General features: G+C 40.6%; 1 protein-coding gene across 1 annotated transcript; it reads right to left on the reverse strand.

Moving 5' to 3' along the window:
• Positions 1 to 1,956: 1,956 nt before the first annotated feature.
• Positions 1,957 to 11,907, reverse strand: YWHAH (tyrosine 3-monooxygenase/tryptophan 5-monooxygenase activation protein eta). Its single transcript, XM_075041674.1, has 2 exons — positions 11,458 to 11,907; positions 1,957 to 3,389 (listed from the first exon to the last, which is right to left on the reverse strand). Exons 1-2 carry the CDS (start codon positions 11,542 to 11,544, stop codon positions 2,733 to 2,735), a joined length of 744 nt encoding a protein of 247 aa, XP_074897775.1. The 5' UTR covers positions 11,545 to 11,907; the 3' UTR covers positions 1,957 to 2,732.
• Between the last annotated feature and the right edge of the window lie 308 nt (positions 11,908 to 12,215).

Here is a 12,215-nt window from a genome sequence, read left to right on the forward strand (position 1 = left end):
TCTATAATCATTCTGCGGGGCCTCCACATTCACAAACTGTCAGAATGCCTTCAGTCAACCAGAGAGTGTGTGACATGATAGTACACCATCAAGAGATGATGAAGGAAGTGCAACTTTTCACATATATTCCTAATATGCAGCTATCTTCTTATCTGTTGATACTTATGGCTACAACAGATCTATCCACCGAAATTTATTCTGCTTGGGAGAAGGGAATCCACCCTTCCAGCAGAGTCGAATCAGTAAGCTATTTCAAAATAGAATTTCATACTTTAGGATACCCAGCAAATATCTACCCAGATAAATGGCAACACAGATAACCACAACAACCTGATTGGTATACTTTATAAACTTTCCTAACAGAAATTATTAAAGTACCCAGGAACTGCACCACAGAATCCCTTTGGTCTCCATTTTGGATCTTTTGCATGAGGTCAATAGCTAATCTTCAACTGCCTAGTCCAGAGATGTCAGAGACCTGCTGACTCACTTGCAGACTACATAATGCTCATAGTTTTGTGACAAAGGATCTGCACAAGACAGTAAATAAAATGAGAAAGGACTCGTTAGCTTTTGAATTAACAGAAAGATAGTGGTACTTCTATAAACAGGAAGAAAATAAACCTAGTGATTGCCAATAATATTAATTATTAACCAGCCAGAGCATTTCAACGTAAAAAGGCAGTCTTATTGCCAAGTTTTACCTTGGTTCCACAGGGGCAGGTAAGCAGATTGGAGTGGAAGGAAAGGAAGCTATAGGAATCTAGGAGACAGGTAAAGCCCAGATGGATATTACTAGCCAGAGGACTCCTGTAAGTTTACTTGCAAAAAGGGGAACAGAAAAACAGGGAGTTGTATACTGTTTGATGAAACAGGAGCCAATAAGAAAAAGTGACTTCCAGAATAGGCCCTGGCAGACAGTAGTGATTTATATTAAGTACACATTTCAAACTACTTTAGGAGGTCAAGCACCTCAACAATAGCACATCAAGGATCTGTATTTTCATCTTTTTCAGATGTTGCATTAGTCTTTCAATTGTTGCCAACTTTACTGATGTAATAAAGCTAGAATTATCTAGATGACAGAATATATAAATACACACAAATCTACCATTAAAAATTCTAATCCTCCAGATACCTAAAAATAACCAGTGCGCTTCTTTTAAAAAGTATGAGTAGTTGTTGTGGGTATTCAGACCAGTAATATTTATTGCACACATCAAAGAAAAATAGATTTAGATAAATGAGAACTTACATGACCTTTGAGCTAGCTCAGGTGCCAGTAGCAGTCTGGATACAGCGACACATAACAGCTAACTTTTCCTGCTTCTGTAATATACCGTTACAGAAGTATGTATGGAACCAATAAGTATAATATACACTAACTGTTGGGAGAAAAAAAAAACAACACAAAAACAACATAAGCTTGGGGACTAGACTTAAGTTAGCTAAAATAGAGAGTAATTCTTTAAGAACAAATACTGCTTCTGTTGCAGCATGTAAATATGAAAGAGTTACTGGGATTTTCATGTGTAAAGGTGATTTGGTGGTCAGCACTTCAGAAAAACAAGTTTAGAAGTTACAGTGGACAGAAGTAAATACAAGGCCCTACATTGGTATGATAAGTAATGGTCTTTACAACTCTTCAGCTCCTGAGCAGAACTGCATAACAACTGCTCTACCAGGCAAATAACTAAATATACCACCTTTGGAAACTCCACTTTAACACAGGTGAGCAGTATCACATTCTAGATGGCTGTGGGTGGTTTTGGTTTTTGTGGTTTTTTTTTTTCTTCAGGTTTTTTTTTTCTCTTCTTTTCAGCATACTGGGGTTTTTTGTTTGTTGAGCATGTGATGCAACTTCTCATTAAACTTTTGATTAAATATGTTTTAACCCATCAGTGATGTGTTAGGTAACTCAATCTCTGCTCTGAACAAAAGACAGGACAGCTTACGTAGAGATAACATCCCCGAAGCAGCATTTTATTTTATTCATTTAATTCCAAAACATTTAATTTAGAAGTCTGGCATCTCAGTCATCCATCTTAACATGGGCTAATATTGACATAGTGTTGTCAGAATACACAGACAACTAAACAGCCAAAGAGTTTACAAAAAATAAATTCATGATTCTTCAAAACAACTGCAAAAGGTTACAAGTATCAAAACTCTTAGGTAGATGCACTGCATTAAAAGAAACTGTGCACATAAGTTAGAGGCAAAAAAAAAATTGCTACTGAAACTGCACATTTCAAACAGTTTATTGTAAACTGATGAACAGGGTTGTCATTTCACATCAGCTTAACTGTTCTCATTGAAAAAATTTGGGGTGGCTAATTTACTTTGCATGCACAAAATGTACTGCTTAACAGAACTGTCAGCTCATTTCAAATGGAAAAAAATTTAACTGGAATATAAGTATCTTCAATCACTTTCCATTATTCTTTCCCATATTCTCCAATCAACAGGCAAACTAAAAATGCCTCCTTTACTATGCACCTTTCTGCACTGCTCAAGTGCAACTAAGATAAATAGGGCCAATAAACCAACCAATCCATCAATGCCCACAAAGACTCATCTGAAACTGCTTCTTGATAAAGTGGACAGCAGATCTGAACAGCTGTACAATACAGATATGCTTAGCACTAGATATTTAGTGTGACTGTGGCAAGGAAATATTGGTGATGATGGGGATGGTGAAGTGGATGAAAGAGGGATCAGAGGAAAGCTCTTTAATTATTGCCCTCTCCTGCTTCTTCGTCTTGCTGATCACTCGTCCACAGAGTGAGGTTGTCTCGAAGTAACTGCATGATGAGAGTGGAGTCCTTGTAGGAATCCTCATTTAGTGTGTCCAGCTCTGCTATGGCATCATCAAAGGCTTGTTTGGCTAAAAGGCAGGCCTGCTCAGGAGCATTCTGGATTTCATAGTAGAACACTGAGAAATTGAGTGCCAGCCCAAGCCTAATTGGGTGAGTGGGCTGCATGTGCTCTTTGCTGATTTCAAAAGCCTCTTTATAGGCAGCTTCTGAGGCTTCCACAACACTGTTCTTCTTCTCTCCAGCAGCAACTTCTGCCAAATAGCGGTAGTAATCCCCTTTCATTTTCAGATAAAAGACCTTGCTCTCATACTGGAAGTCATTGCAGTTCTTGATCAAGTATTTATCTAGGAGAGCCAAAACATCATTGCAGACTGTCTCAAGCTCCTTTTCTATCTTCTCCCTATAGGCTTTAACCTTCTCCAGCTTCTTCTCATTCCCATCTGCCATAGTCTTCTGCTCTATGCTGCTGATGACACGCCAGGAAGATCGTCTAGCTCCAACTACATTCTTGTAGGCTACAGACAGCAGATTTCTATCCTCATTCGAGAGAGGCTCATTCAGCTCAGTTACCTGAAAATACAGACAAAGATCAAATTTAAAGGGTTTGTCTTAGAGAAGAGTACGCAAGCTTCCTTCAATACTTCCACCATTAAGTGCAAGATTCAAAACTCCTTCTAGATCCCCAAATTCCTCCTAGACAGGAGTCACTTTGCAACGTTGAAAGTTTAAAACTGTTTCTGCAGCCAAGACTTAAATGAGTGAAAACCCCACAGTTCTGTTGTAACAGAATGGGTATTTAGAAGCCATTGCAAAGCACGTTCACTGAACAAAAGTGAGGCAGGTTTGTGTAATGGAGAAGCATTCACAGAAGGAAGGCTCAATTTTTTTAGGAAGTCTGCTGTAATTATGCAGACTAAACACTTAGTGATTAATTTAAATGTACCTAGAATACCAGTTTTATGAATCTGGAACACAGCACAAACACTGGAAACTGGTGCAGTTCTTGCCTTTCTTTCCCCTGCTGCTTGCTTTCATTCAACAGCAGAGATGGAAGCGCTGTAGTCATTATGATTAAGCTCTGCATAGTACAAATGGAATTAGTGTTTCATAGTATCCTTCAGTCACTTAGTGAGCAATTATACAGTGTAATACAAAAGTTATCCTGATTTCTGCTAACTGGTGGCTGCAGACAAATTTCAGGGATAGGACGTGAAAGCAACTGCAGAGAAATAGAACAGCAAATCGAGAAAAAAAGCCATGATCAACTCCAAATTCCTACTACAAAAAGCTGAGATAGAGCAAGGATAATACTTCTAATACTGTATTTAGGCCTATTTCACTTGCTGTATTAATTTAGGGAATAAAACCTATCAGACTTCTAGTCACTTTAAGTTGTTCTACTTCTGCAAATATACAAACATGAAATTAAACTCACAGGAATTAGGATGAAAAAAGTAACTCCACCAGTTAAGTGTACTGCATTAAAAGAAGTCACTAGAATTCTAAGGATACATACTTTGGTGTGAAACTAAACTTGTCCTTGCTCAGACACTGCCAAAATCATTAACTCTTTCTTTTAAAATGTGCATATTTACACTGCTTGACAGGCATCAGAAGGTTCACAACCAAATACTTACATACTACAAATAATCAAGTCACAAATATTTACACTATTCTGAGACTGCTGGTGCAGCCAGTGAACCATCCAATAAATGTGCATTGTTCCAAGTCTAAAAAAATAATTTATACGAATTATAACTGTTACATTAAGAGAGAGCTTACTTTCAAATTTAGGTTTTGCTCTTAAAGTATTTGAAGTCAATTAGTTTTATCTCCAAAATGCCTTTTCCCCACAGCTCAGGAACCCAGACTCCCAAAACACACTGCTCTGCCTGGCCTAATACAATTAGAGACAATCTACAGAGGGTGAAATGCACAGGAATCAACTCTGACATCTTCATAACCTTCTTCACAGCTTCCAATCATCCTCCCAACAATCCCTCTGTCAACAGTCTCTACTATGACTCACCTGTATTGTCTTCTCTAGTACTAACTCCCTCAAGGTGTAAAGGCTAAGAGCTTTTTATTCCCTACAGTCTATTAGGACAGCACTTTCTTTTACAAAAATAAAGAAATCCACCAAATAAGATTAATAATCACTTGGTCATTCCTGTACTCCTGGAGGACTCAGCTTGAAAGTTCACTGCAAGTTCTCAAACACAGTGGTTGATCTAAAGGAGTCAGTAATGTTTTGCTAAAACTTAAACTTGTCATTTAACCACACAAATAAATCAATTTTTTCCCCACCTGCCTTCATTATCTTTACAGTATTATAAAAAAAAAGAAAAAAAGAAAAAAATTTGTGATCTGTTAATATACTACTGAGCTATATTACCTACAAAAATAACAACTGAGTATGGAAAAGCACACAAGACACAAAAATAACTGATGATGAGACTTAGTGGGACAGGACAATGGTAACAGAAATACCATCTCTTGGCTTTGCAGTCCAGACTCCATACAAAAGAAATTAAAGCTACAAGACTGCAATCACAGTTATCCTAATTCTTCACCTCATACATCATCACCTCCATTTTTCACCTCATCTTCCACTTACCACCTCTGTTCTTTACCCTCAGCTAACTGCTACCTTCATGTTCATCCCTTTCCCTCTGCTTCAAACTAAATATCCTGCTGTATGCTGGTTTTTAAGTATTCAATAACTAAAAAAAACATATGCCATCATCCTAAACCTTGTTATAATTATTTCTTCTACCTCCTTATGACTAATATAAACTTTTAGAGACAGGTGTCTTCTGTGTATTCAAAACACCAAAATGGCCTTTTACAGTACATAACAAACGTCCTGGGAACCACCAAAAATTTTTTGAGTACTAAACCTCAATTTTTCACTATGCTATATAGCTGGTGTATTTACTTAAGGGGAGATAAATTAATCAGTTTTCAAATTTCATCCAGTTTGTCACAAGAGACAAAATACAGGAATACCACTAGCCTTGAAAGAATATTCCAGGTTTTTTTCTGGTCTATTGTCTCTCTTCTGGTGTTATTCATTTTTACCTGCAAAAAATGCATGACAACACCCACCCTGAAAAAGATTTATAAAGTCCACTTGCACAGCAGCTATTGCAATTGCAGATAACCTACACCTGAAAAGCCCTCCCACCTTCCCTAATCACAACCAAAATTCAATGCAAGTGTTGATAAACAGCATATTTGCAGAAATTTCTGAAGTTCACATTAATAGAGGGAGGATCTTGTAAAGTCTAGCATGAACTCTGGTAATCTTGGCTGGTTTTTACTCAACATTCAGTATTAAAAGTAGGTCTACAGTACAATCTAAAATACAGTATAACCTTTGGAAGCATCCTCATACTATATTTAGACCAGCAAGTTAAGGTTTAGCTGTTGCATCAGCTTGGGCTTTTGCTAAAACTCTCAATAAGCACCAGACTAACCAAATGTATCCTAACACAGCAAGATTGAGAAATAGCAGGGAATACTCAAGATACATTCACATAAAGCACAACAAAAAAAGCCCAGGAAAAAAGCCATCTCTCAGGACTAACTGCAGAACAGTTGTTAATATGTGGAAAAAGAATGTTAACCTCTTAATCAAAACACAAAAGTATCTAAGAGATAAGATTAAAGAACTTAATTAAGAGACTATTCCAGATCATCACTGGACTGCTGTATAATTTAATTGCCCCGACTGACTTAAACTCACCTTGAAACCATCCCTTAAAGTAAAAAGGAAAAATTAACAGAGAAGCTAATTCAACACGTTTAGGAGACGTTTACTAGCTTTAAGTTTTATCAGAAGTTACTGAACTATCTTGGAGAATCAGCAACTACCATCGGCTCAAGTCCATGGCAAATTATTCCCCATCCTAGATAAAAAATGCTGATACTCTATGTAGATGTATCTAAAAATCACATCTACCTCCCTGGTGTAACAGCTATATTACAAAACTAGACTCAAAGGAAAGCATGTGACTTTTATGGAGCTATCTACTCTTTTATCTATTTCCGATACATTAGCAAAGTAGATAAAAACAGACATGTTTCTCTTCATGTGTGGGGACAATGTAGAGAAAAAGAAAATTTGAAGTGCTGAAGGAAATGTATTTCTTCCTATCTTCCATTCTACCTATAGCCTTTCCTTAACAGAAAAGATCTTGGACTGCAATAATTTACTTTCACATTTTAGATGTAGACATACTTTCTTATAATGGCTGTTAGGAAAAACAGAAGCACTTAAAATATGAAAATCCATTTGTAGTATGACTTCAATGCAGCATTTACTTACTCAGATGTTAATCTATACTTTCCTTATGTTAACACCGCCCTCTCTCACACCTAAGTTTGGAGTTATTTTCAGTCCTGAGCCAGATGATGCAGTTGAACACACAGGCTATGATCTGCTAGCAGTTTTCATTCAGACTGACAGTCTGCTTTTTGTACCAAGAATACAAGATATGAGACAATACTCTATCAGCTCATAGCCCACACCAAGCTGAGTTACTTTCACATGGAAAACACACCAAAGTGAAGGTTCCACAACTGATAGCAGATCTATGATACACTGTCAGATTACCTAGTAGAATTTGACCCAGGTCAATTGAATGTGTGTGATTCTACTTCTGTTTTGTTAGCCAGAGCATGTAAGTCACAGCTAGAGCCAGTTCTTAGCAAGCTGCTGCAAAAATGACTGTACCCGAGCCAGTATAAAGTCAGGTTTAATTATTAAAACTCTCCTGATACAAAGTTATACAGTTCATAATTTTTGAACAAATAGAAACCAGACTAATGAATTTAAACCAGATCAGTTTCTTGCATCATGTGGCTTCAGTGTTTTATATCAAGCATTGGAAGTTCTAGAGCTAGATTTACTGTATAAAACCACAGTAAGGAAGTAATCTCACAGCAGTGGAGGATATTGTTTACATTAAAGGCATCTCATTCCCCCTCCTACACACACATACTTCATTAACCCAAAACCGGACACTGATGTGAAGAACTTGGTGATACAATACTAAAAATATGGAACATCCCAAATTTTTGAGTCCATTTATGTATACAGATAAAGCCTACAAATTAAACTAGAACCTCAAGCTATTTTGCTTAAAAAACTTTAGAGCGTTCCAAGACTTAAATTTATTTCATGCTGAGTAGTATTTCACACACAACTAATTTTAAGATTAAACATCTCGCATAACTCAGATTCATCTCACCAATTTTAAAGTGTAAATTACTCTCTACCCATTATGTAGCTATACTAGAAAAGCAACATAAATTAAGAGGTCCTAAGCACTACATATTAGGATTAATACTGTCTGAAATACTACGGTTTTATACAGCTAAAACGTTTAACCTATTTCTGGAATGATCTAAAACCAAAGGTACCCAATGCTGTATTCTCAAGATGCTAGAGTGTGCGTTTCATCAAGCGAGAACCTTTAACACTTACACTAAAAGCATATCTTTCCCCAGTGTGTTGAGAAGTCATTTATTACCTACCATGTAGGGTTATTTCAAATAGTTGGAATCTTGGAGCAGCATTTAATGCAATGAGAATGCCACACCCCTTAGAAGAATGCCATTTCGTAAAGGCACATTTACATATGATTGCATTTTCTATTAAAATAATTTTGGCTAGAAAAAAGTAAACTAAACTCATTAACTTATAAGAGCAAACTAAGTGAAAGTTTCATTTTCCTCTCCTGTCTACACATTAAGCGCCAAAATACTAGAATACTTCCAAGAAAAATTTTAACAGCAACAAAAAACCCAAACATATTGTTGAGCAGTAGTTTCGTTATTTAAGCTACAACTGCTACTTCCATCTGGCTTTTCTTTAAAAGGAGAAGCTGATAGGACTGAAAAATTAGTGTTTCTCCAGCTTTATACTGACAGCTGAAATGGCAGTTTTGTCATACTTTTTCTTCCTTCAGTGTCAGTCTCAAAAATCATGCTTTGGCTAAAGTCACCTTTGTTACTTTATGTTTTAGGAGTAACTATCAGGCTGTTGGCTATATTGTGTATTGTAAAAGTTTGGAAAGAATGGAAAGAATGGAAATTAATCATCCAGATTTCTATTTATGCTGGAAGCACACTAGTTTCATATAGCATCTTTGAAAACCAACAGATATGTTATATTCAGAGATTTTTTAAAAAAATTTTAAAAGAAATTTTTCAAATCAAGATATCCTGCTATGAGAATAGATACCCGAGTTAGAACACTGATTTCCTGTTGAAGGAAGTCTAACATCTCTGAGTGTGAGAAGATTATTTAAATATTATTCTATATGGATAAAAAGTTCTCTTAATAGCTGTTATGTACAATCACTGAAATAGAAGGAAATATTAGCTGTGTCAGAACAGACAGCCCACATAACAACGTTTCATAGGAGCTTATGCTCAGACCTACAAAATCAACTTCTAACACTAAAGAGCATTCTGGAAATTACCATGTTAGAGTGAACTCCTGTGAAAGCCAAGTAACCAAGAGATGCTACATTATAGGCATGCAACAGTGTATGAAAGCTTAAAATAAGGAAACTGTTGCCTTTAAAATTCAGCTTTACTTTTTGTATTTTTAAAAGTATCTATAATGTAACATTCATAAATGCCCAATACTCTGCTTCCTCACTAGGTGTTCTCAAGCTCTCAATTAAAGCAGCTCATCACTATACAACTTATTTGAGAGCAAAAGTAGCATTACAGATGAGAATGAAATGATGAACTAAGATGAATGAAAATTGCATAGTAATTAGGACAGTTTAAAGAGACAACTGGACATACACACTAGTTATATATGCTTTATTTACATATTTCCTGAAACATAGCAACTGTGTTCTGTTTGTTTCACAGATGTTCAGGGAGCCATACATACACTATAGTTCAGCAATATTTGGAAAAATAAAAAGCTATCTAGAAACTACAGCTAGAAATACAGCCTTCTAGAGCAGCAGTGGATTTCAGTGGTTTCTCAGTTTCATCTTTTAGAATTAGCAATTGAAAGATTTGAGAAAGAGAGCTGCTACTGCAACATTATATGCATCGAGAATTCTAGCGATATCATTAAAATACAGCTTATTTTGATGTCTAATGCCTCTGATATTGAGATACTCATAAGTACTGCCACTTTAGAACTTGATTGGTTGTAGTATTTATTATGACACAAAAGCAAAAGTGAACAAGAGCAGCAAAATTTAAGTGTCTTTTTACTGCCCTCATTTAAGGGATGTGACATACATCACAGCCCCTGAACACGACTACATGGACTGATTCTTAGAACAAAAACGTGAACTCCATTTGGAGCTGCTCTTTCAAACTAAAATAATCTTGCGTCTTTAAACAGCAGTACTCTCAAGGGAAACTTGATTCCTCTTGGGGCCTTTGGTGTTCACAAAGGACAGATCGGCAAGAACAATTGTAATCAGATACAGCAAAGACACTGCTAAGCATTTACTGGCATTAACATTACCCTTAAAATTCAGATTATACGAATACTGGTTTTAAAAAAGGGACTAGACATAGTAAGTTTGATCATTCTGCAATTTTATTACGTATCAGTACAGACAGGTCAGTACAAGTAATTTTCATTGCTTGGTTCTGAAAGGAGCTGAGTTGCAACTGTAACTTATTGTTTAAACACATGTCAGTATTCAACTGGATAAGGAACACACTGAGAATTTGTTGCCCTACAAAGAAAAGGCAAAAAGGCAACGTTAAAGCTTGGGAAAAGCTCTCTGTGCACTGGGTAGCTGTTATACCCGGATGCAACTACCATACCACCTTTGAGTCAGAGCGCGGATGTCTGTGGGTGAGGCCTCTATTTGTGCCTTTTACCGCGAGGCAAAAGAAACGTCTAGAAAAGGAAGGGGCTCCTCTTGCCGTGCGCCGTTTCCCCAGACACCCCCCGCCCCCCCCACCCGACCAGCACCCCCAACTGCTTGCGTGTCCCAGACTCCCCTAGAAGGGGAGACGCACCCCAAGGTCAAACCCGTCATCCCCACCGCTGGCCCCCAAGAAGCCGGGGGGGGGGGGGGGGGGGAGAAGGGGGTCCGGTGCGCGAGGACGGACCCCATCTCGAGCAGGGGCCAGAGAAAGAATCCACTGCGTTCCCGCCGCGACGAGGAGAGGCGGGCAGTATTCAAACTGCTGCACTGCGCGCCGGATTGGCGGGGGTGGGGGAGAGAGGCGAGAGGAGGGCATGGGGACAGCCACACCTCCAGGGCAGGGACAGCCAAGGGAGTCGTTATACGAGAGAATGAAGGAAAACGAGGGAGGAAGAAAATAAATTTGAAAAGAAAAGGGGGATCGAGGTCCGGTTGGGACCGGCTACTGGCCGTCTCGTCTCTCCCCGAGGCAGGTAGTAACGGGCACCGCCCCGCACGGCGGCGAGGTGGTCCTGGCGGGATGGTCTGGCTCTTGCTCCCGCCCTCCTTTCTTCACCGCGACGGGTGGGACCTGGCGGCTCGCATCCTCCCCGGGACCCAACTCCGCCTCGGACCAGCCCGGACTTCCTTTCCCTCCCTCCCCCGCCACCACCCAACCTACACACTCCTCCCCGGGTACGACCCACGGCCGCCACGCTACCAGCCCCACTCACCGACTTCATGGCCGAGGCCATGTCGTCGTATCTCTCCGCCTGCTCGGCCAGGCGGGCTCGCTGCAGCAGCTGCTCTCGGTCCCCCATAGCCGCTTCCGTGGTGGCTGCTGGGCTGGGCACTCTGCGCCCCTCGGAGAGAGAGGAAGGGGGGGCGGGGATCTGCGCCTCGAAACGCGCGGGCGGTGCGAGTAGGGAACCTAAACGGAGCCGCCACCTCACGCTCGCCCCGCTCGCTCGCTCGCTCCCTCAGCGACCGTTGGGCTCGCCTCAGCCGCCGCTCAGCCGCCGGCCGCGCGTGCCAGGCGACGGTTGGCGCCTCGCGCTCACGGACCGCAGCAGGGCGGGCAACCGCGCGCTCGCTGCGTCCCCTCCGCGGCGTGTGCAGCTCGCGCCTCTCCTCTCCAGCCCGGCTCGGAGCCTCGCGCTGCTGCCGCCGCCTGCGCCTGCGCGCTAGGAAGGCAACGAGGGGGCGGAGTTGAGGGGACTGCAGGGGAGGGGAGGGGGCGCTGCTCCCCCGCGTTCTATTTCTAGGTGACGTCACTTGCTATAAATAGCTATCCCGGGGCGCCGGCTGGGGGGAGGCGCATGCGCGCTGCGAGTGCTGCATTTTACTGCTGCAAAGGTGGAGGTGGGCGGTGGGCGCGGGCATTGCGGAGCCCGGCCGGGCCGGGCCGGGGCTGCTCCCCCGCGCCCCGCCGGCCGTGGAAATGCCTCCGGACGGGCTCCGCCACCGTCCGCCGCCGCGCCTCCCCCGCCCG

This window comes from Buteo buteo, chromosome 11 (assembly GCF_964188355.1).
Source record: "Buteo buteo chromosome 11, bButBut1.hap1.1, whole genome shotgun sequence".
In the NCBI taxonomy this organism is placed as follows: domain Eukaryota; kingdom Metazoa; phylum Chordata; class Aves; order Accipitriformes; family Accipitridae; genus Buteo; species Buteo buteo.